Below are 23664 nucleotides of genomic sequence, written 5' to 3'. Positions count from 1 at the left end.
GGGAGCTCCTGGAATACATATGCTACCTCAGAGGGGGTCATAGCGCTAGAAGACACGGACAAGAACGAGACAACAGGATGATCTCGTTCTTGTCCGTGTCTTCTAGCACTATGACCCCCTCTGATGGATCTAACCAACAAGCCGAAAAAGCCATACATTTAAACATATGCTAGGCCCGGCGGCGATTTCATCCCTTCTCACGCATGAACTGTCCCGCTTGACGCCAACGCCTTCGTTGCTGCCTGTAAGTCTCAAGTCGCGTTTACCGTCAGGTTCTTTGTCCTTGTGTGCGTGCTTCCACCCGTACGAGAAGCCTGCATAACGAACTGACCTTGCCATTTAACCCATGGACAACGAAGAAGCTGTCGTCGCCACGCGCCTTACCAGCTAACTTACAAGGTGAACCCCTATATACGTATATAGCCTAGGGTGACGCGGCTATTTACTTTTCGCTCTTATGTCTACATGAGGGTATTTCGTAGTTTAGGTGCTGCTGCGTAATTACCGTATTTGCATGCAAATCACGAGTTTTTTTTTTCCTCGACATTTACGACGTTGGAACAAGCCTCGCGTTATATTCGGCTTCGTGACACGATTATAAAGCGTATAATTTTATTATTTTATTTTCGCCTTCTCGCCGTCGAGCTGCGAGTTGTCCTTGTATTTTGCGCGGTCTTTCTTCTGATTTAGAACGCTGTTGTGCAGGCGCGTCAAGCGAGCGATGTTTGTAGACCACGTGACTTCGATATCACACGGTGCATCACCGCACAGTCCGTGAAAGTCTTTGTCATGTTCGATTGTGTCGCGGGTATATGAGTCGCTGTTTGTCCGATAAACTTAGTGGGTGTCACAAAGGACGACGTCGTTTTGCATGCCTGCAGATCGCGTTCTGTTGCGACGGCAGTGATAGCTGCAATGCATAAGGCCATGGCGAGCATTCGCTTTTATGCGTCGTTCTGCGGCATCAATTCATGTTATATATATATATATATATATATATATATATATTTTCTGAGACCAACTCCCCTCCCCCGCCCTCGCGTTATTTACGTGTAAATACGGTGCGTTTCAAGTCTCGCTAGTCGTTATCTCATTTTTCTTTCGTCTTCCCAACCGTAGGTGAATCCCGTACAATCAAGTGACCGTGGTACTACTCCGAAGGGGACAAGGAAGCAACTGTCGTCGCTACATGCTTCAGCAGCTAATTCACGAGGTGGGACCATATAGCTGTTGATGGTGGCGCGGCGATTCAATTAAGCGATTGGCAATATTAACCCTTTCAAACTGATTGACAAGACAAGGCCGCAGCCGCATCGGGGCGCCGCCGTGACGGAAGCGGACAGGACGGGGTGGGGCGATTGTAGCTTTAGGCTTAGCTGACATTGGGAATGCTTCGGAACATTGCGAATGCGGCAGGGTCATCGGCCCATTCCGAGTGCTATTTATTCCTTCCCGGCCATGATTTCGCATTAGCGCACGCGAAATGTGGAATCGCGGAAGTAAATGACATCTGGAATTAGCGTCAGTTTTATTCTAGCGAATCAGAAAAACGGACGTTGCCTTCGGTCTGCAGAGCGGTGCGCTGCAGCGAAGGTGGTGGTGGGTAGCCACATTTTTCTGTCCTGTGTATCTTCTCATCGGTTTTTTTTTATGTCACACCGTGCTTTCGTCGCTCTACAAGCCAACCATCTTGGACGAATCCATCGCACACGACAGCTCGATGACGCTTGTCATGGTGAGTGCGTTCTTTCTGGTAACTTTCGTCATTTAACAAGCGGCCCTTATTTTTTTTTCTTCTTTATTTTCAGATACGCAACCTGTACCTTGGCGCATGGCGCGCGTGGGCATGTTACTGTATCTGGCCCTGTCTCGGACAGATGACGTTCAGCGTCTGTCATCCCGCGACTGATCGCGTGTCTGCTCTTCTGCTCTTGCCATACAGATTGGTGTCCTGGTCAATGAAGAAACATAGTCACCGCTCTGCAGTAGGTGGAAAGCGCGTAAGTATATCGAGTTATTCCGACCCGTACTGCGACAGTGTGATGACAGGCAACTAACAAGACTCTTGTTTGTCGTTTCAGTCTGCAACCCTTGTCTTGATATCCACCGCCCGTCAAGGTCTGTCCTGCCTGCGTCATAGGCGATGACATCTAGTGCTGGCCGTAGTGAGGCAGGCGTTGCTCTCGCCAAACTTCAGCACACTGCTACATGCGAAGGCGTTGAGCTTCAAAAGATGTATTTCGCACTGTGCTGCCTCGACGAAACGGTACAGAACTGCAGAGTCACGGCGCGAATACATATATGACATCACTGTTAGAGTTCGTGCTATCCTATAGCTGTATCACGGCCGCAAAGCAAAGATGCACATTCCGGCAACATGCTGTTCTAGCTCATCAGTGGTGGGCTGCTCAGGGTCTAGCATTGCGTTAAGCTGGGGATTCTTGCTCGTCAACTTTCATTGATATTCTGTGCTCTCGTAATTGTATGCTGATGCTGGTTCGCGCTGCGGAGTGACGCGCGCGTACGTATATGATCGTATGAGTATGCGTGCGCGAGTGTGTGTTGCTGCATGTATGTTGTCTGTTGGTTGTATGCATGTACGCATGCACTCACGCGCCTTCTACTTCGCTCATTTCATCTGGTAGTTGGCACAATTTTGGCCGGGGGGTGTTCCCAGTTCATCCATGAAATTTTTGTTTTTTCAACTTTGCTGCTGGACATTTCGTTCACTTGAAGCGTGTCTAGTCATCCACTCGTATATTTGGCGATGGCCCTTTGTTTTCAAATAGCCCAGCGTTCCAAGAGGTCTCTGTTCGTATCTTTTATTTATCCACACATGTCCAATGCGAAACAGCATCAATTTACCATTACAAAAAGCACATGATGTGAATTAAACGCATTGAAACATCTAGGTTAGCTCGTGAGGGCCATTGTTATGGGACAGCATTTTTTGTAATCTCATGCTGGCTTGGCACTAATGCTAATTTGTTTTTACCAGTCTGCTGTCATTATTGATGCTAACGGTCGAGCAGTGTACCACTCTCCAGAGAGGCAACGAAGCTTCTGGATCGGCGCTTCAGAGGCATTGATCGGACGCCACGACACATGCCTACAGCGTTTCTTGTTTATCAGACTGTTTCTCCTGTTCCTTTTATTCTACTTGAGTGTTCACTGCCCTGTGTAAATTTGCCGGCTTGCATTTTTATGAGATGTACTCTCTGTGCCATACGTTCACTGAAACTAAATAAAATAGCAATGTTTCTTCATATTACTAATCTTAGATTATAGTCCCCTGTGTGAAAAAGAACACTTTAGCGTTGTGAAAAAAATCACTGCGCCTTCCACTCCGTGAAGATGGTGGAACAGCAAAGCTGTGAACAGCGCTACTTGCTGGGATGGGACGCGTCGGCGTCCACGGACGACGGCGTTCCTAGAGCGTTCCTCACGCTTTTTCTACGACGTTCCCAGACAAGAGTCCCTGACCAAAGCTCCGTATATACAACCAACGCTAACGCGAACTCCTCTCACACCCCACTCCTCCGCTGACCTACTTTTTCTCTACACCGCCATTGGTTGGCGTGCCTCACGTTCTCCCCCTCCAACACGAGTATTGGACGGCGCGCTTACGCCAAACCCCCTGCCCGTTCTCCTTTTGATCTGAACCCTCTCGCAACATTCCCACAGGAGAAAGGGGTCACTCCAACCCCTTTCTCCCTGTTGAGCTCTTCTTTTCCTCCTCTCCCGTTAGGTCACGTGGCCCCCTTTTAGCGCAACGACAACGACTGCACAGGGTCCGCATAAACAGCTTCGCTATACAAACATTCCGACCTCTTTGTAGTGCATCTTCTTGTGAACAATGTAACGCTGACTGGTGTTACAGGCCAACTGCAGTATGATTTTGGACCTGATAATGCGGCCTCTGAATAATTTTGAATTTGAATTGTAACGAAATTTTCAATGTACTTGAGGCTTGCTGACAGCCTTGCAGGCCATCGTCTGGGATACTATCCGCTAACCGCCCACGTGCACATAATCTGCTTAAATGCCCTAAATAAAATTACTGAATTACTAGCCATTTTAATTTTTAATAGCAATACTACTCGTCCATAACCATTTCAAACCAAACATTGCAGGCGGCGTTTAACGGTTTGAGTGCTTTGACGTCTCATTTGCAAGTACCCTTTTCCGTATGTCTCACTTCTGTCTATATAAGACGCGCCCTCGACGTATTGCCGACTAAACTAAATTAAGTGCGTCTTATACACAGGCGAGCCTTACACACCATTTTTATTGCGGTGGCAATTATATGGACACTCCAAGCGAATTGCTGCCGTCGTCGCCATCGCCGTGAGGTTCCGTATAAAGTCCAAGGGCGATAAAATCGTCGCCACGCGCCGTATGCTGTATGTGCGCGTGAAAGCACGCGAGGGACGCGCACTTTCAAGGAGAGCGAACGCATGGCGGCGAGCAAACGCGACGTCTTCCGTTGCGCGAAAGATCATGGGTGGATGGGTGGGAGGGAGGGTGACGTTGGGCTGCGGCACCAACTGCGTATCTTATGACCGTGTGCAAGGTGAACTGGTGACGCAATCTCGCACGCGAAAGGAGGAAAGCGGGAAGGCAGCGCGGGAGTGAGGGGCTGCGGCTTCTACACTGACAGCAACTGCGTACTTGTACTTTGAGCTGCTACGGGCGGTCGCGCGCATACGTATCTTGAAAGCGATCTCCACACGGCTCTTACCTTTGTATGCGCTGTACTTCCCCCGCTCAGTTTCCGTTGAAGCGATAGACCGCACGAACCTTCCCTCGCTGTTGCGGCCGTGCTTGCTCACGCCAGCGTTTTGGCAGCGGTTGTGTGCGGTCATCGAGTGTGATCTATTCATGCTTGTGAGCGCTGACACCAGGCTTGTTAATTCATTTAGTAAGCGAATGTGTGTCCAAGTTTATGCAGCCGATAAAACGACTATCCTTACTCCGTATAGCTCTCTACTAATTTGCTATCGCAATTGATGGTTCGCCTTTGGGCTAAACTGCAACTTTTTATTATTCGAAGGTATACGGGTGCGCCTTATAAAAAATTCGTCGGCCCTTCCACTCCGTGAAGATGGTTAACCAGCGAAGCAGAAACGTGCGGCACCGGTGTTTATCACTGGGTTAATCCCGAGGATTCATTACAGTATTTCTCAATTATGAGGTTACATACACCTTCGGCTGCGACGGAGAGAACGACGTCATGTACGGTATGCCCGTAGTCTGCCGTTGTCGCTTGCGTTCGATCTCTTGAGTTTGCTCGGTGGCGTAGTTAGCAGAATTCGCCGGTCATTGCCATTTGCGATTCTTCAAAATTAAATTGATTCAAAATTAAATCTGTCCGTTACGTAAGACAATGCATGGCTCATACCTCCGTAAACGCGGCCTCCCTATTACGACGACAGGAAAGTGAAATTCTACGCTGGAATGATGAGCGGCAACGCAGCCAGCTGTGGAAGGAGATGACGACGACGAACGCGGGAACAGTGGCACGAGCTCGTGCCGAGCATGAGCGCTACCCGAGGGGCGCCAACGAGCCAGCTATGGAAGAAGACGACGCTCGAGCCAGTTCTGATGATGATAACTTTCTGTACACAAGCGATTTCGCTTAGCCATACACGATTTCGCCTAGACATGTAAAGGTTCACTTAAAAAAAAAAAAAAAAGGTGCTGCGACTTGTACACCGGAAAATAAGGTGCTTGCAAATGAGACTACAAAACACTCAAACCAGCTTGGTCGGCACGTCAAACATGATTACGCTCATCGTAAAATTTACTCGTCCTTTTCAGGTAACTGAATTTCCGTTTCGCGCCCGCTCGGGACCCTGTGTCTTGAAAGCCATCTGCGGCGATGATAGAGTCCGCCTTGCGCTGTGTCTTCGTGGCTTAGTTCACGTTGATGCGAGCGGCGGTACGAAGGTCAATTCCCTCGCTGCTGTTGCTGCGCGCTTACTCACTCCAGCGTTTTGACAGCGAGTCTCCGCGGTCAGATCCATTATGTACCTTCCACGAAATTGTTTCCCATTATCGTCTCGGCAGGAGGACATTTCCACCCCCCTCCCCCCCACCCCAAATTGAACAAACCTCAGGCTAGCACACTCAGACTTCTGCAAACTCGTTCGTATCCCATTCCCCGGTCCCTTAACAGGATAGACCCTGACCATTCACAGTCGTGCTCCAAATGTGGTCATGACTCATGCTCTTTTGATCACATGCTCTGGTTGTGCCCAGCCCTTAACGCCTCTCCACCCATCACGAAAAAGCAATGGGAGGAATCCCTCAAGAGCAGCAATCTTCAAATTCAACTCCAGGCTGTCCAGAGGGCCCATGACATCGCGACGGGACTTGGTCTCCCGGTCCCATCGTGGGCGGAGCCACCGACTTAATCTGGGGGAGCCTTCAGCTCGCCTAGATCTCAGTTCTTCAGGACTCAAATAAAGTTCTTGTCATGTCATGCCTCCGCGGTCATCGAGTGAGATTGTTCATGTTTGCTTGTGCGCGCGTGGCACTATGGTTGTTAAGTTCGTTAGTATTCCTAAGTTGACAAGTTTATGCGGCTGATAAAACTACTATCCTTACTTCTTATAGCTGTCCACTAATTTGCTATCGCAATTGATGCTTCCCCTTTTCGGCGAAACTGCAACATTTTGATAATAATCATCATTATCATAATTCATATTAATTACCACACCCACTCCTGTGAGGGGGGGGGTTTAAAACAATTTTTACAGAACACATCCAACATTGAATCTCGGCAGTAAAGCGATTAGGATTGAAGCAATTAGCGACACCGCGTAGTGCAAATTCTTTACTTCTGTGTAGCCAACTTCCTGAATTTTTTGTTACCGACATGTGCTTAAGTTCTCTGTAGTTCTGGGCTCCTCGCTTAAAGCACTCTCTGGCACCATTCTGTTCACTTAATTCTCAACACTAGGCTGCTTTTGACGCCCAGTTCTTCAATTGGCCCAAGTCATTTATTCCCAAAATTTCTGTTCGGGCAGATGCCTAGTGATCCGAGATGGCATGAAAGAGGTTAGATATGGACGGACAGGCAGAGAAGTGCGTGCAGTTCCAAAATATTGCTAATTGCATTAAAATGAATCACCACTGCAACTGTCTGTTTTCGTTTGCATTGCGTAGGCGCCAGGCAAAAATTCTCTTGAGATATAACGAAATCGCGGAATTTGTGGTGCGGTTGTGTCCTACGAATATAACTGTCTTCGTGAGCCCTTCTTTTCTCTAACAGTCTAACCCGGCAGCTTCCCGTCAGAAAAGATTCGCCTGTCCACAGCGTTCTGAACAGAATGCGCTTGGCAGAGCATTATAGAAAAGGAACGCTCTGTGTACACCACTTATTAAACTTACGCAGGACAAATTAGTGACTATGTTTTTTCAATCCCCCCCCCCCGCCTCCCTTCCGCGGCTGTTTTTTTATTGTTTTTCCACCCGCTTCTCGGCCATTCGGTCCTTGTAGATATGCGCGACCCGTCGAGTATCATCATCATCACCACCTGAAGCAGCGGGTGCGGCTCGAGAAGAGCGCGCGTCGAAGGCACGAGCGCGGAGAAGAAGCAGACTGAGAAATCATCCAGGTCGCCATGTCTTCCGCGCTTACCAGGCATACGACGATGACGGGTTCAGACTCGCCGTCCGAAAGCAGCCATGGTTCTGCAACCACCGTCGACCAAACCGACGTGGGGGGCGACGACACGGATTCATCGCTGAAGGCCCTGGTCAGTGATATCGAGCAGCTGCCACCGTCGAAGGTGCCGCCCGTCTCGACCACCGAGAAAGACACTGTGTCTGCCGGTAAAGGCGGAGTCGCAGGTGCTGGCAGAGGAGCCGGTAAGTTCTTCCGTCGCTATTGCATATGCTGTAGAGTGATTTATCGCCGTTAGACTTGTACACAGAGAGAGAGATAAGGACCGCGTGCAGGCTTCGGAGATTGAGAACAAGGGCGACTTGGTGTCGCGGCGATGCCCTTTCCCCTCACGCATAACACTCGGCGCGCTATCGTGGCAGAAGGTGTATCCTTTCGCCCGCTCTGCTCCGTCGGGGCGCTCTCGTGAGGCGGAGTCGCAGCCAATCAAAATTGGGGTGCCGTTTCGCTGCTAAGGACGACAGACGCCGACATTTCGCTCATTGGGCCATTTGATGCTTTCTCGTCAAAACTAAATTAATTATCACTCACATATGCATGCATTAAAGAACCGGCTCACGCACCTTTACTCTAAGCTGATGCTCAGGTTTCACACTGGGAGGCACTGAAAGACGCTGGTTTTTGCAATAGGGAGTTTCATGTCAAGCAGTGCTTCGATAGGACGTGAGTGCTTTGGGCGCGTTGGCACCTCGTCCTGTAGTCCGGCTACCGATGGTGCATGGACCACCCTCGCGCTGAAGTTTAGAGGTCCTCAAGAGACAGCGAGAGCGTTTGGCTGCAAAATCGTAGTTTTCGCTCACAAGCTTTGAAAGCAATGGACAGTTTCAGCGGAGCGTTGCGTATGTATCCTCCGCTCCGCTCCCATTTCACGCGCACCGTTGTCCGTGTGAACTACATTAATTTTGCTTATTTAACAGGCGCGTCTTCCAGAGACTTCAGCCACGCGCTCTCAGCGTAACTGTAAAACGACAAATGTACCATTAGACGCACCCTAACGAGGCGCTCAATCAGTGTTGTAGTGGAACGTAGGTAGCGTTGTACCAGGGTCCTTCGATACCATAAAGTTTCATGTTCAATACTTTTCTTCTGGTCACGAAACTGCCGCCTAACGCAATGGGAGCGCTTCATATAGAGCCCGAAGTGGACGCACCGCGGCTCTGGTGCAAGTACTAAGGCGAAAACCACCGGCGAAAAAACCAAGACGCAGGACCAGAGGGAGGCAAACACACACACAGTCGCCGGACTTACAACTGATTTATTCGAAGCATCCACGTACTTTTAAACACCGCTCTTCCTGTTCAAGCGCACATGCAGAAGAAGCCAATCAGCCACATGAAAGAATTCAACCTAACCCTGATAAAAAACGATACTCTTTCTCCGTGATAAAAACTGAAGGGTCGCCTACGCAAACCCGCTCGTTCTTTTTGATAAAGAATGCTTCCAGTAGTTCACGCTCATGCTTGGACTTCCCCCTGCCGATGACGCTAGTACTGTGAAACAAAGGCGAACAGCGGTCACAAGCCCTCACATGCAATGCCAAATTGCTTCCTGTACCCGATCGTAGCGTGTTGGCGTGTTCTCTAAGGCGTTCATTTAAGCATTGCCCTGTCTGGCCGATATATACCTTTCCACAAGCCAAGGGGATTGAATAAACTACCCCCACCGCGCACTTACTGAACTCTGTTCGGTGTTTAGGTTTTGCAGGCTGAATCTCGTTCACGGCCGGAGATGCGGGCACAAAGGCCAGAAAGCTTTCGGAGGGCTGAAAACACCAAGTTAACACCGAATTTTTGGGACACTCTTTTCAGTCCATGGGAAATTTTATGGAAGTAGGGAATCACCTCAATGTTTTTTGTCTCTTCTAATGGGCGATCTGAATTCTCACGCTTTTTCTTCATTTTTCTTGCCAAGGTTTCACCAACTGTCAACAGAACAGACGAAGGGAAACCGGAAGCTTTTAGCCGATCCACCTGCTCCGCAAGACTGTGCTGCATAACGTGCGGGCAACTTTTCTTCAGGTGCATTCGTAAAACATATTCGCAATGCTGCGTTTAACCAACTTCGAGTGGGCAGACCCGAAAGGCAAAAGGGCCTTTTTAGACCTGGGAGCATATTTCCAACACACGTGTCCGTCAGGTGAAAATGTGAGTTCTAAATCTAGGAACCGAATGGTCTTGTCAGCTGGTATGTCAATGGTAAAAACCACGTTCTTTGAACAGGCACTAAAAACATTTAAAATCTGATCTGCCACATGTGATAGCTGGTCAGTTGGAGAAAGATTTAGTATGATTAAAAAATCATCGACATATCTGTACACCCTGACAACACGCGTATCACAAAGTGCTTCACATAACGATAAATCGAACTTGGCCAAAAACACGTTACAAAACAGGCGCGACACTCTAACCAATGGAGAGGCCTTGTTTTTGCACCACATACTTGTCGCCGTGCTGTACGATGGTGGACGTTAAATACACACTCAGAAGCTCTAGAAAAGACTCGAGTGCAATTCCGCATTTCTTCTGAAAGGCAACAGTCCCGAAATGCTCGATTAACTCCCGCACTGCTTCTAAAGGTTCGTCCTGGGGTATAGAATAGAACATGTCCTCAATGTCGACCGAGAAGGCGGCATTGGCACTGGGAAAACCACTGCTAAGATGCTCCACAAGGGACAAGGAACTCTGTACTGCAAAAGCATCCGCCGGCGACAGTCCCTTTAAGGCCCGTTGCAAAAAGCTTGACACCAGCTTCTGCCAAGAGCCCTCCTCAGTCACAATGGCCCTAAATGGGCAGTCGGGCTTATGCGTCTTCGTAGTGAAGAACACACGCAGGACGTTTTGTTGGCATTTACGCATCTCCTTCTGCAATTTTTCCAAACTCAGTGCGTTGATTAAACGCAGAGCTGGCGCCTTTGCCTTGCGAGGTTTCAACTCTGAAGGCTTGAAGTTCCTCTCGATTGCTTTAGCCGCTTTTAACTCGAAAGCGGGAGACGGAATCACAACAAACCCACCTTCCTTATCCGCCTGGAGAAGCCTGAGGTCGTTCTGTTCGAAGTGGGCGATCAAGGGGCGATACAGATCAGTTGTAAGTCCGGCGACTGTGTGTGTGTTTTCCTTCCTCTGGTCCTGCGTCTTGGTTTTTTCGCCGGTGTTTTTCGCCTTAGAACATGAACCAACTAGCCCAGCAATTCACGCTTCTATGGTGCAAGTAGAAGGGTTGTTGCTTGAAGGATGCGGTCGTTTGCTTGAAGTCAGGGGTACAATTAGGACTCGATGGCAACCAGGGCTGGGCAAAGGTACTTTGCGATTGTGTCATGATACGATACAAGATACTCGCGCGACAAGTATTTGAGATCAGATAAAAGATACTACCGCAATTATTGTATCCTATAGGATACTCTTTATTTGTATCTTAAGATATACTTCAACGCATTCGCTAATTTCTTATTATAAATATATACAGGGTTTCCCAACTATTACGCCCCATATTTAAATATATGCAAGTGCTACGTAGATGGACAGAAACAAAGTAATGTTGTTTGCCGTCGTTTGAAGATACTCGGATTATATTTTGCGTTCCGCTTAATATTTAACGAACATATATTTAACGAACTTGGGATCGAATCCCGGCCACGGCGGCCGCATTTCGATGGGGGCGAAATGCGAAAACACCCGTGTACTTAGATTTAGGTGCACGTTAAAGAACCCCAGGTGGTCCAAATTTCCGGAGTCCCCCACTACGGCGTGCCTCATAATCAGAACTGGTTTTGGCACGTAAAACCCCATAATTTAATTTAATTTAATATTTAACGAACTTCTCAATTATTATAATTAGATGAAAAATGCCAATGAGAAAATTGTAGAGCAACACGAAAAACTCCCGATACAGCTTTCTGTTGCTGAAAGCGCGCTACATAAAAGTGCTTTGCCGAGCGTGAAAGAAGCCCCCGAACACACGCAATGTGCCTCGAGAGGCCAGTCGCGCTGCAATTTTGTTTGTACTCTGACAGTGTTCACGCGACCAAGTTCGTCGCAAATGGCCGCATTTATTGAGAAGCGACCATTTTGAGCCAGTCGTTCGCTGCCTGATTTTTCAGTCGCCGGACCGCTACCGCAAAACTTCTGAACCAATCAGATGCGCAGGAACAGCACGTCTATATACGCTGGCGCTTATTTTACGTGGCGTTGACATTGCAAGCAGACATGAGCGGCAACATATCTCGAGACATTTCAGTGTGGAGACTGGCCGGTCACACTTGTCGGTGTGAACATCGGTCGCCTCGAGTCACTTTTTGATCGCAAGTCGCATTCGGTCACGCGGCCTCATCAAGTCGCCGGTGTGAATGAGTCCTTAAATGCGTGCAGAAACACCACCATAGCCGATAACAGGCGTGTCACAATGCTGGCGCGATGAGGAACGCCTGCCGCGGAGTGGCCGGCTCGCACCACGATGGTGCACGAGATGAGACCGGACGGAAAATAATCGGCGTTTTGTCAGCGCCGAATGAAAGGATCAGATAGATTTAGCTTGACATTTGTTGTTCGTTGTGCACGAAGCAGTCTATGTATGCCCATGTGAGTGCGCCACAACGCTCATATATACCAGAAGCTGAAGCCAGGACGCTTCCCTTGTTGGTGGCAGAGCTGATTTTATGCAGCGCTCACTTGGCTTCTTCGCTTTTGCAGTCAAACACGCTGCAGTCAAACACGCACGTGCTGTGCGCACGTACGGGCGCCGTACTGTGACAGCACGTCTGCGACCGGGATGCCGATAGGTCAAGCGCCTCGACTTTCCTATCGCAATAAAAAAGAAACATAATTTGTCTTTTACATAAGCTCACAGATGTGAACAGCCCGAGTGTTTCGTTTTGTGTGTCTAGCCCTAGTGTTTAGTGCGTATGCATTATAGCAAGACGTGACGGGTTTGAATTACATCACATATAACACGAGTTTCACGCCAACCTGCGATTTCACGGCGTAGAAATGTTCACTTGCAGTAAAAGCGTCTGTTTCTGTCGAGGTCTTTGGTTATTACGGATGACCATCTGAGTCCCCTTATGTGCGTAATGTTTGAAGTTTTAGATTCGTTACGGAAGAGTGTTTGTTTACTCTGTGAAAACATTTCGTGTGCATGCATTTATTGCTGCTTTCCTATCGCCACTCAGATGTTTAGGAATGCTTCCTTGACCAGGTGCTTGTATAATATTTTCAAAGTATTCTGGGTTCCTAGTCAGGGAAAGACAATCAGTGGCGATTTAGCAGTAAAGGCGAGAGAAATGCATTCGCATTAGATCGCGCCTCTTTGAAGTGCCGGATCCCGGAGTTAAACCACGTGCACCACATTGCAACATGTTGTTCGAGAGCTCAGCCGACACATATACTGCCTCTTCGAGGGGCGGCGTGCAGCTTACGGTGGTCCGGAGCAAACCCCCGACACTTGCACTAATATATATATATATATATATATATATATATATATATATATATATATATATATATTGACACTTCTAAATGCTAAGGCATTCAAATATGTCGATTTACGTAACGTACTAAAATACCGCTTCACCATTTACTTCGCATCTGCAGTTAAGCCAGTCGATGGTACGGCCATCCTCGCACCCGGAACACCTCATACGGGGTCGCCTACGAAGCGTTCACTGGACGACAGCACGGCGAGTACAAACATGGATCGTGCCGTCAGCGATGCGCAGCAGAAGCGCGACAATCTCTGGCAGCGATCACGAGTCCACCGTAGCGGCCGTAAAGGGCGCGGGAAACCGGGCTACGACGACGAGGAAGAGATGGTGGCGACGTCCCCTGTCGGTGGAGGTCGTGGCGCGGCAGGTCGCGCGAGACCGACGGCGCGCCCTAAAGCGGTGGCCGCACCGGTGGTGCGCGGCCCTGCACCGCCTCCTGGTTTACCACCACCCTCAGGACAGACCGGCGGGGCTCAGCCAGGAGACAAAGAACCGGCCAGGCCGCGACTCGTCCTCTCCAAGAAGGGCCTCGTCAGGGCAGCACCAAACAAGTCGGAGCTGAACCCTGGCGCTGCCGCTGAGCCTCCATCTGCGCAACCGATGGTCAGCGGAGCCAAATGTTCCGTCGCTGTATCTCTCGGCATGATAAGCAGTGACCGCGACGAAGAGTCGTCCTCGACCTCGCCACCTCGCGAAGACACAGATACCCCTCCTCCAGCTACTCCTCCAGATCTTCCGTCGATGAGGCGCCCATCGGTAGCTGTCAAGCCGGCTGCCGCAGTTACGGCTCCTGCTGTCATGCCGGCTGCAACATCCAAGCCGCCGGAAGTGACTGCTGCTGTGACGTCGTCGGCTGAACCGGAAAAGGCCGCTGTGGCAGAGGAGGTGCCACTGGCACAACCGGCACTATCGGCGACGCTGGCAGCACCGGCAGCACCGGCCCCAACGGCGCCATCGGTACCACTGGTGTCACCGGTTCTACAAGCACAGCCACCGCCGAGCGCCACCGCTACAAAGCCCGTTGTAGCTCAAAAGCTTGACGCGAAAAAGTCTGAAGCTGCCCCTGTCCCTGTACCGAAGAGCACCTGGTGGGAAGCGTTGGCGGTAAGAAGCCGCAAGCACCACCCAGAATTTATGAAGGGTCATTTTCTTTCGTGCGTGCGTGACGCTCCAAAAGTGCGATTAGGGAATCACTCGCACTTCCAGTTTTAGGATTATTGTAACGCTTAGCAGCATATACTTGACATGTCGCTGTACATGCTCCTTGTGCTTAGATACATATATACGTATGGGCTCAACCGAAGCGCTGCACCAACCCGTGACGCACGGCTTCCACAATTGTTCCCGTGGCTCTACAGCAAGGCTATCCACTACTGTGGCATTATTTACATTTATTGCGATAGCAATTATATGGACTCTCCAGGCGCACTTCTGCCGTCGGCGTCGCCGTGGCCGTGAGGTTCCGTATAAAGTCCACGGACGATAAAATCGTCGCCGCGCGCTCCCGCCCGGGCGGCTGTGTCTTGAAAGCCATCTGCAGCGGGGGCCAAGTCCTTCGTCCCTGCGCTGTGTTTTCACGGCTTAGTTCGCGTTGATGCGAGCGGCGGGACGAAGGCCAATTCGCTCGCTGCTGCTGCCGCGCTTACTCACTACAGCGTTTTTTAGTAGATTAGAATTTAGAAGATTACAATTTTAGTAGATTAGTTATCAATAGGCGCCATTTTCAAGATCAGTAGATAATAAGCGGTAGATAATAAGCGTTACTCAAAGATTTGCCGCTGTGCGACCCGCGTCGGCCACGTGTACGCTGGCACCGCCGTCACTTTGTCGCCGTTCTAAGCGCCTGCGTGCCTAGTTTCCTTGAGCTCTCCCGCCGTGGCGGTCCCGTCGCGCGTGTATAGTTTCCTCCTACACCCCGAGGGTCCCGGTAGTCTTCCACGCGAATGTATGCCACCGATCAATACCGCAGATCAAAATAAAAGTGTGTGCGCGTGTGTCTTTCTTCGGTGTGACCGCCGACGCCGCTCAAGAGAAACAATTAGCTCACATCTTCCATCTAAATTCTGTGTCACCTCCATGTCATGTGTTAAACTGCTTCGCTGCTAATCCACCTTCACAGCAGGGGAATGGCGTGGGATTTTTTACGTAGGTCTTACATCTTTAATGGAGCTGAAAAAGAACTTTTGCGCCGGGCCTTTTGCCAATCTTTTTGAAGTCATGTGAAATTTTAAGCTTATAAGGTATCACAGTTACCTTCATCTGATACTCACTGTGCTTTGTAGCTGGTTTCTTTTTGTTGCTTAACCTCTCAAAACTTTTTCGGCAATGGACGTTATAAGTGTGATAGGATAACCACGCTCCTTAATCTTCGTGACCTGCCGATGCATATTATCGCTGATGCTATGGTCAAATGGTTTTCTGATGAATTGGTTCATGCTCGAGGAGGTTATTGCTCTTTTTATCAACTTAGAATTCCCTGAATCGTAAGTGAGCAAACTTTCTTCACTCCTCGTCTTGTACTTTCCACCAAGTGTGAGTTGCACTGATTGGTACTTTGAATTCTGAGAATTGTAGTCTGTCATTATCTGGTAATTCCACCCATGCAATTATATGACCATGCCAAGCGATATTTTGCCGTTGTCGTCGCCTTTGGCGTTGGCGTCGCCGTGAAGTTCTGCATATCTTTAGCTATAAGGTATGCTATTGACCCTTTTCGCGGCGCTCCCGTGGGCGCTGCCATGTTTGATCACGTGGTGACGCGCCCATTGCTTGCATCAGCCGCCTCCGTTACCTCCGCGTTTACAATACAAGCGCGTGACGCCGGTGCGGCGCAGCAAACCTCCGTTTCGACGCATATCGTAGACGGTGACTGTGTGGACGACACAGTCGCCGTCTGTTTTGGTTTTGGCCACAGCTTTAGAGGATATGTAAGTGCTTTCAGAGCGCGCGAGCACCGTGTACGGTGCTTTTACTAAAAGCGGGACTGGAAATGTATTCCAAGCTGTCCAAACTTTCCGCTTATGGATTAAAGCGGAATCAGTGTGCTCTTCGTTATTTATTTGGCAAACATTTTGAACCAGCGGTTTGTCACATTTCTGACTCAGTAAAGTTCCTCGGTGCGGCCACTATCTGATTGTTTATTTTCAGCGTAATCGCTCGCGGGTGTGCTCTGCTGCGATAGATTTGTTCTTGCTGCGCACAAAGCTTGGAATATAAACGTTCTGTACTTTGCGGTAGCTCGTAGCAAGGACGTATTATCTCTAGTCTCTCGCTTACTCTGTGTATCGTCACGAAACGTTCAGCTTCCAACATTCGTGTCTTGTCGGTGTAGTCGCCGTCACTCATGCTTCGGCACATTGCTTCAAGTGAATGCCTATTCACTTAATATTGATACGTCGGCGATAGGGTGGACGTAGGTTTGCGTGCGAGTAGAGGTGGATGTGTGTAGATAACGTGCGTGAAACTTACTATGCCAGTAAGTGGCCCTACTTCCTTTTGTAACGAGCGGTACTCACTCTTAAGCGCCGATGTTCCGGAGTTGGAAGTCCTTTCTTTGGAGGTTAGCTATACAGCTCAGGCGGATGAATTATCTTTTTTTATCCTTGAGGAAAGCCGTGCATCCGAAGGGCGGCAACACAGGCGATTCTTATGTAGCAGCGGCGAGACAGGTCGATTGCATTCCAAATATCCGAATCACTATTTTTTGCAGCGAACTACCGCACACGTCTTCCCTTTATCGTTACACATTTTGCAGCATGAATAGGACAGAGTGTATTAGCGAACACCCAGTTGCATTTCCGACAGTTTATCACACAGTAGCAGGGCAGAAGCAGTAATAGTTTCATATTCGTGCGCATTCGCTGAGGCAACGTATGGCGCGCCGCCGAAAGCGCCATCTCGGTCCTCTAGAGCAAACTGCTCCGCGAAAAGGGTCAATATGCCACGCCATGCTATGACATGCATTATATGCAGGCTGTATTGCCACACCGTTCTATCATTAAAGTAGCTAGAGCTCATACGAGGTCTTACATGCGTGACAAAATTATTCCTTAGAAATTTGGGAATAGCAGCCCCCAAACAAATGTCATGCAACAAAACATCGACAGCGCATGCCTTTTATCTCAAAGATTAAAATTGCGAAACAATAACAGAGTTGAAACCTGATAATGATGTAATTTTTCTGGCGCGGCTGTGGACTAGCTCCAGGATAGGCCCACGCAAGAGGCCGTGTTTCTACCAGAAAGCTCGCCTTCTTGCATAGCGTTCGCCGCCAGCGTTTCCCGGTAAACATTGCGGTTACATAAGCTGCAATTGCCGGGCAGCGTGAGCAGCAGTTGGGGATCTTTGAATGCTATGGTGTTCCACTCTTAAAGGCGAAGCTTAAGCGTCCTCCAAGTTTATATCCTATGCTTACTGCTTCGGGGTTTCGTATGTGCCGAAGCAGGCAAAACCATTTTTTCTGCTATCTCACGCTGATGCGGGTATATTGCAGCCCCCTTTCTCTTTGACGGGAGAGCCAGTCACCAGCGGCGCTGTCGGCCCAAACGAAGAGGTTCCTGTGCCGGCCCATGTGCGGCGCTACTCCATGGCTATGACCGACAATCAGCGCGCACAGGCTCGTACTAACGTGAAACTGAAGCGCGCACCGCACGTCACAGAGGACCTGAAGGACTATGCCGCGCTGCTTGGCAGTGCCGTCGGCTCGGCTGGAGGTTAGTGTGCCCTGTTACGTGAACTTGTTTCGTCGCCGTCCGTGAGATTTTATCTGTACGACGAGCCTATGGTGCGATGAAGTTGGCGGTTGAGTGCTTCCTCACGTCAGTGAGGAAGCACTCAACCCCATGCTTGCCTACTCTCCCGAATGTTTCGTAACGTTCTCAAATTTGCGCTCGTTCTATGAGCTTACGAAAATTGTGCCTTGTTTTACGAAAAGCAAGCTTGCGAAAATGTTTTAAAGGTGTCGATGTATGGGCGTAACGCAAGATTAAAAAAAATAAGCATACAAAAAAAAAGGGATTTCGGTGATCTTGCACAGCGTTCTTGAGGCAGCGCAACGCCGGTATTCTAGCGGGATATTTGCTTTGAGCAAATTTATTCAGTCCAGTTTCTGAAGTTTTGAAGCAGGTGTAGGTTGGCAATGGCGAAGTCGCTGAGTCAGTGCGATCTAAATACAATGTGTTGCTTGTCATTCTCTACTGTTCCAAAGTTTTCTTGCTTGTGTGCTACGTCTTAAGTTAAACAATAAAGCGCGTAGGCATGGGGGAGAGGGGGGGAGGGCACAGAAATGCGCATAGGGTAAAGTTCTTTGCAATGAATGGATTATCTCGCCCTTGCCTTGTTGTGGGCGGGATATGTGCAAATTTGAAATCTCACTGGTTGGCAGTAATGATGGCGGGGAGCACAATGGTAAGATGTTCATGTGAATGGGGTGAGGAATGAAGAGTTCTCATGCCGGTATACGTCTCGTTGGGAGAAAAGTGTGGCGGAAGTCACGTGGGCTTTTTCGAACATGGGAGCTGCTTACAGCACCAGCTTGTGTGCCATTTTTACTACCGCTAGCGTCAGCGCAACCCCCTTAGGCAGGCACGAAGAGCTTGGATAGACGTGGTCGCCTAGAAATGCCATTTCCAGACATACGACTCGTATTCGAGTTGAGGGAGACAGATTGTTGTGTACAACTTGCGGAACGGTGTAGAAGATCGAATTGAATTTTCTAGATAATCTGCAGAGGCAAGAGTGCGCATTCCCCGCATTGCAACGCGTTTAGTGTGAGCTGAAAAGTGTAAGGTTGTATCAAAAAGTACAGCGACATCATTGATCTCACGGACTTTACACAATGGTACAGAATCTAGAGAATAAGAAAAAGAAATGCTGGCTGTTTTGCGTGTGAAAGACGTGACTTTGGTCTTAGCAGCCTTCAAGGTGAGGAAATCTGTGCACCATTTAGAAAAAGAAAGCAGGTCAGACTGCAGAATGCGACAGGCATCTACTTTATGAATTGCCTTAAAAACCTTGATGTCATTGGCATTTGGAAGGAATGAAGAATTCGGAATAACGGAAAGAACGTCATTAATAAAAATTGTAAAAAAAAGCAGTGGTCCTAATATTGATCCTTGAGGGACGCCGCTAGTTGCCATGCAAAAAGTTGTTTGGCCATTGATATTAACATAACAGGATCTGTCTAGAAGATAACTGTGCAAGAGATTTACTATTGACGAGTCATCAGCAAAGAGCATAAGCTTGATCAGGAGCAGTAAGTGGCTGACTACCTCAAAGGCTTTGCTGAGGTCACAATTAATGGTGTCAACTTGCCCCTTTGAAGTACCGTAGCGGAGATCTGTGTCATGAAACTTGCGAGATTTGTGATAGTAGAGCGGCTGGTGAGAAATCCGTGCTGATTCGGAATCAATGCGTTCTTCACAGTAAAAGACAATATGTTGTGAAGAGCAAGATCAAATATCTTAGACGTGGCACAGAGAACAGAAAGCTGGCGGTAATTCGAGACATCGGTTTTGCAGCCAGACTAAAATGCAGGAAAAACACGAGCAGTTTTCCACATTGAGGGAAAGGTGGAAGTGTTCAAAGATTTATTAAATTAGATGTCAGTACTAGGGCAAATATATAGTGCCGTAAGCTTTTAAATTGCGGAGGGGATGCCATCAGGGCCACAGGATAGGGAAGGCTTCAAGCGCTTAAGGCATTCGCTGATGAGCTTTTCATCATCACTATAGATGTAGGAACCGTTGTGTGCTGCGTACTGACACCAGCGTTGAAACCTGAAGCTTTATACATATAAGGATGAGAAATGGGCAGCAAAACAATCTGCGACTGCTTGACTCCTTTAGAGCCAAGCAGGCGAAACACTCTCCACGTTTACTAGAGCGCTTGCGGTTATACTTCCAAAATTCCGCCGGCCGGTCGGAGGCGCTCTTCAAGAATGCAATTTATGAGTCATGATTCCGCTTATAGAGGCGTTTGCAGAGAGTCCGGAAAAAGCAAAATTTATCTCTCCACTCATTAGGCACAGTACTTCTAGATTTATGGTGCGCACGATCTTTATACTTTAGGGCAGTTTTAAGTTCAGATGAGAACCAGTGAGGGTATTTAGAGCGTTTAGGACTGCACTGAGGAATTTATTTGCGCATACTGCTCAGAACGAGCTTAGTGAACTGATCTACTTGGTTATCAACATTGTTTTTTTTTTTTTAGTGCGAATCGGTGGTGCACAAGAACTAATATAAACCAACGTAATCACCACGCTAGGAACCAAAACGAGAGGATTCATTAATGCCAGTGGAGGAGCTCTGCCTCAGGGCTGACACAGAGGCAGTTATCTCAAGTGATAGGTGAAACTTATCGGGAGGCACAAGGGAGATGTCTGAATGGGAGGCATCTATAATTTGAGCACTCGAGAGGCAAAGCTCTAAGCCGTTGCCACAGGAATTGGCGATCAAGTTGTGCTGCTGAAGGAAACAGAACAGAAAGTCCAACAATAGGCTGCATTTGTTCTCTATGTAATGATTGTAATCATGATATATGTAAGCGTGTTCAAATATATTCCAGATGTGTTAAAATCACCAAGAAGGATTACTCTGTGCCTGCTATGGGAGAATAAGACTTTCAATTGAAGGGATGACCTCGTCAAACAAGACAGGGGAAATATTCGCTGGCACTCGGAAAGTTCCGAATAACAATTTCTCACGGCGCGCTAAGCTGACTTCAAGCCAAATGAATACCTGTACACTTTCTATGTCGTTGCGCCTTACACATCTCAGTGAAATGTCAACAGCAATAAGTACGTCACCACCTTTTTGTTTAACTCCACTGAAGTCCCGGTCACTGCGGAAGACGTTGTAATGTGGTGTAAAAAAAATCTGAAGAGGAAATTTCACTGCAGTTCCAAGTTTCGGAAATACAAAAAAATAGGAAAAGACGACGAAATGACATTGGAGAAAAATTCGCGTGCTTTGGTATGAAGTCCAGGAGCGTTTTCGTAGATGTCCATATTACACATCACTTTGATCTTTGGAGGTTATCTCGGAAGCATGAAGCATGCCGTCGTGTAGCACCCCACGGAACGGCTTGAATAGGCATCCTATTGGCCACATAGACGGGTAATTCAGGCGCTTGAGGGTTTCATCATTGACGGCTTCGTCAGCGCAGACGTGAAGCGAGGCATACGAATTATGCCTCGTCTTGAGGCGTTTGCAGGCGATGGGCGGTGCATCGACGTTTGCCAGGTGTGCAGTCAGTTCAGCAGACGAGGTTTCATGAGAGCCTGGGCAAAAAAAAAATCATCGCCCCTTTCATCCCGTGAAGATCGTTACATGTGCATGTGTTGCATGTGATGCAATTGCATAAACACAAGTAAACACATATCTAACAGGAAGTTATATTGTGATGTTGCGAGGCGTGAAGAGGCAGCGACTTCCGACGCTACTCGACGAGTGTCCATGCAGTTCTCTGGTGGAAACCTGCCGAGCCGCCGTCAGAGGCATGGGGTGCAGTCACGGACAGCGCGAGTGTTCAGCGCGAACGCGCGGAAACGCCGACGGCGTCGGCATAAGCCACGGCCGCCTGGATCCAGGCGGCCGTGCATAAGCTCTACACGTTGCGCTTTATCCCGAAAGGGCGCGCTACACAGAAACACCTTCTCTTATTGCCTCTCCTCCTCGCCCTCAGCGCGGCCTCTCACTGGTCGCTTCCTCCCCCCAGCGCGTGCCCTCTCATTGGTCGCTTCCTCCCCCAGCGCGCCTCTCCTCCTCAGCTAGTCACGTGACCTGCCTTTCCCCGGCGCGGCTCTCTAGCTCTCCTGGTCACGTGACCTGCGTGACGGCATACAGACGGCGAAGGGTTGACTAAGAACAGCTCCCCTGTTACAATGGCTTTCGGTTGCGGGGCGCGTTTCACCACAGATATTCCCTAGCCCTCCCCAGCTCCAAAACAGGCCGGCCGACATTCACTCCGTGTTGCCTTGGAGAGATGGTCAGCGGCGGCAGCACTCGGCGAAACAGTCCGGACAGTCACCGCATTCGTCCTCTTGGACGGGCGGACCAGCAGCACGGCAGGAGTACCGGGCGACGACTGCTTGCCAAGCTCATTACGCAGAGAATGCACCTCTACCCGTAGCGCACCTATAGCCTCGGCCTGCTTTGAGGATGCAAGCGCGTTTTCCCTGCACAGACGCTCGTTGTCACTAGCCGTCACTCCGCAGCCGCGCCACCTTATTGCTGAGGAAGGACCTCGAGCGCCTGAAGGCCACGGAGGGCAGCCACGTCACCGACCGCCTCCAAATCAAAAGGAACGCCCTGTGGAGGCGTCACCGATGGGGAAGCAGCGGACATGTTGGCATAGCTAAGCCTGACCGCTGGAATGTCGGTGTGGTCGCCGTTCTGGCGCAGTTTACACGTGAATGCTTTCTCACCAGATTTCAGAAGCTTGAGGTCCTCGTCGGGCCATGAATACTCTTCACGTGCGCACGTTTGAAGCACGAAATACAGAGTTGGGGAAACTGCTGTTTGCCGTAAAAAGGCTGGGAGCGCAGAATACAAACGTCCGTACTAGGCGCCCTCTTGCGAAGCAGATGGCGCCTAATAATAATAATTAATAATAATAATTGCGTTCGCAATTTTGCTCCAACTTTTGAGGAAGCAAATATACTTTCTATATTAAGCTGAGCTCCTTCGCATGTTGTCCGTTGGTGCGTATTTAGAAGGTCGAAGAGCGTATTAAAAAAAAAGAGGAAAAGAAAGAACTAACGTTTGCGAGTAGCCTGCCATATGAAGTCTCATTTCATGTGTTCGTGGGTCAACGCTGCGGTTAACTGTACGGATTTCATGGTGCTACGGATCGCGACGCTCCTCTTGTACTTATATATATACCTCGCCTATGAGAGTATTATTAAAATGAAATGAACATTTGCTACATTCAAGTGCTTGTATTTCCGCAGTCCCGGGAGGGCAGACGGCCGCAGGACCTTCGGCAGCAGGGAACGTCAGCAGGGGGGCCCCGCAGCGCAACGAGATGATCGAGGACATCCTGGATTACGAGTACGGATCCAGAATGCAACCGAGCCTCGAAATCGAAGGGGTACGCACGTCGTTGCTCACTGGCCACTTTTCACTCATCAAAACGGACTGTGCAGAACTGAGTCATGTGAACATGAACATACCTCTAGTAAACATTGCAGCTCTCTCCTTTTTTTACGAAAAGTGCACCGCCTCGCGGTATACTGGCAGACGAGCCCAAAACCTCTGCATTATGCGGGCGTATTCTCGGCGATTCAGCTATGACGGCAGCTGTTCCAACGTTCTTTTTCTCGACAAAACTGAAGTCTTGAAGAGCTGGGGGAGAGTGAGCTACGCGTATATTGGCCAATAACGTTATAATTCATGGAACACGAAAGACACACACACGCATGAAGCGCTGTGGTCGCTTATGTTCATCTCCTTTTGTGTTGTGTGGTTTATTGCGCTATTGGTCGAACAAGAACCTACGA

At 49.0% G+C, this 23664-nt stretch overlaps 1 protein-coding gene across 2 annotated transcripts in view; it reads left to right on the top strand.

The window, feature by feature from the left end:
- Positions 1-7510: 7510 nt before the first annotated feature.
- The window catches only part of LOC119458762 (uncharacterized), a 78230-nt gene continuing 62076 nt past the window's right edge, over positions 7511-23664 (top strand). For both annotated transcript variants that reach the window (XM_037720624.2, XM_049670343.1), the window contains exons 1-4: positions 7511-7875; positions 13276-14270; positions 17659-17878; positions 23116-23255. In XM_037720624.2, the coding sequence (XP_037576552.2) occupies positions 7629-7875; positions 13276-14270; positions 17659-17878; positions 23116-23255 (1602 nt within the window). In that variant the 5' untranslated portion in view covers positions 7511-7628. The remainder of the gene's footprint in view (positions 7876-13275; positions 14271-17658; positions 17879-23115; positions 23256-23664) is intronic.

This window comes from Dermacentor silvarum, chromosome 7, assembly GCF_013339745.2.
Source record: "Dermacentor silvarum isolate Dsil-2018 chromosome 7, BIME_Dsil_1.4, whole genome shotgun sequence".
NCBI classification, from domain to species: Eukaryota; Metazoa; Arthropoda; class Arachnida; order Ixodida; family Ixodidae; genus Dermacentor; species Dermacentor silvarum.
This window is presented reverse-complemented; position numbering and strand designations above follow the sequence as displayed.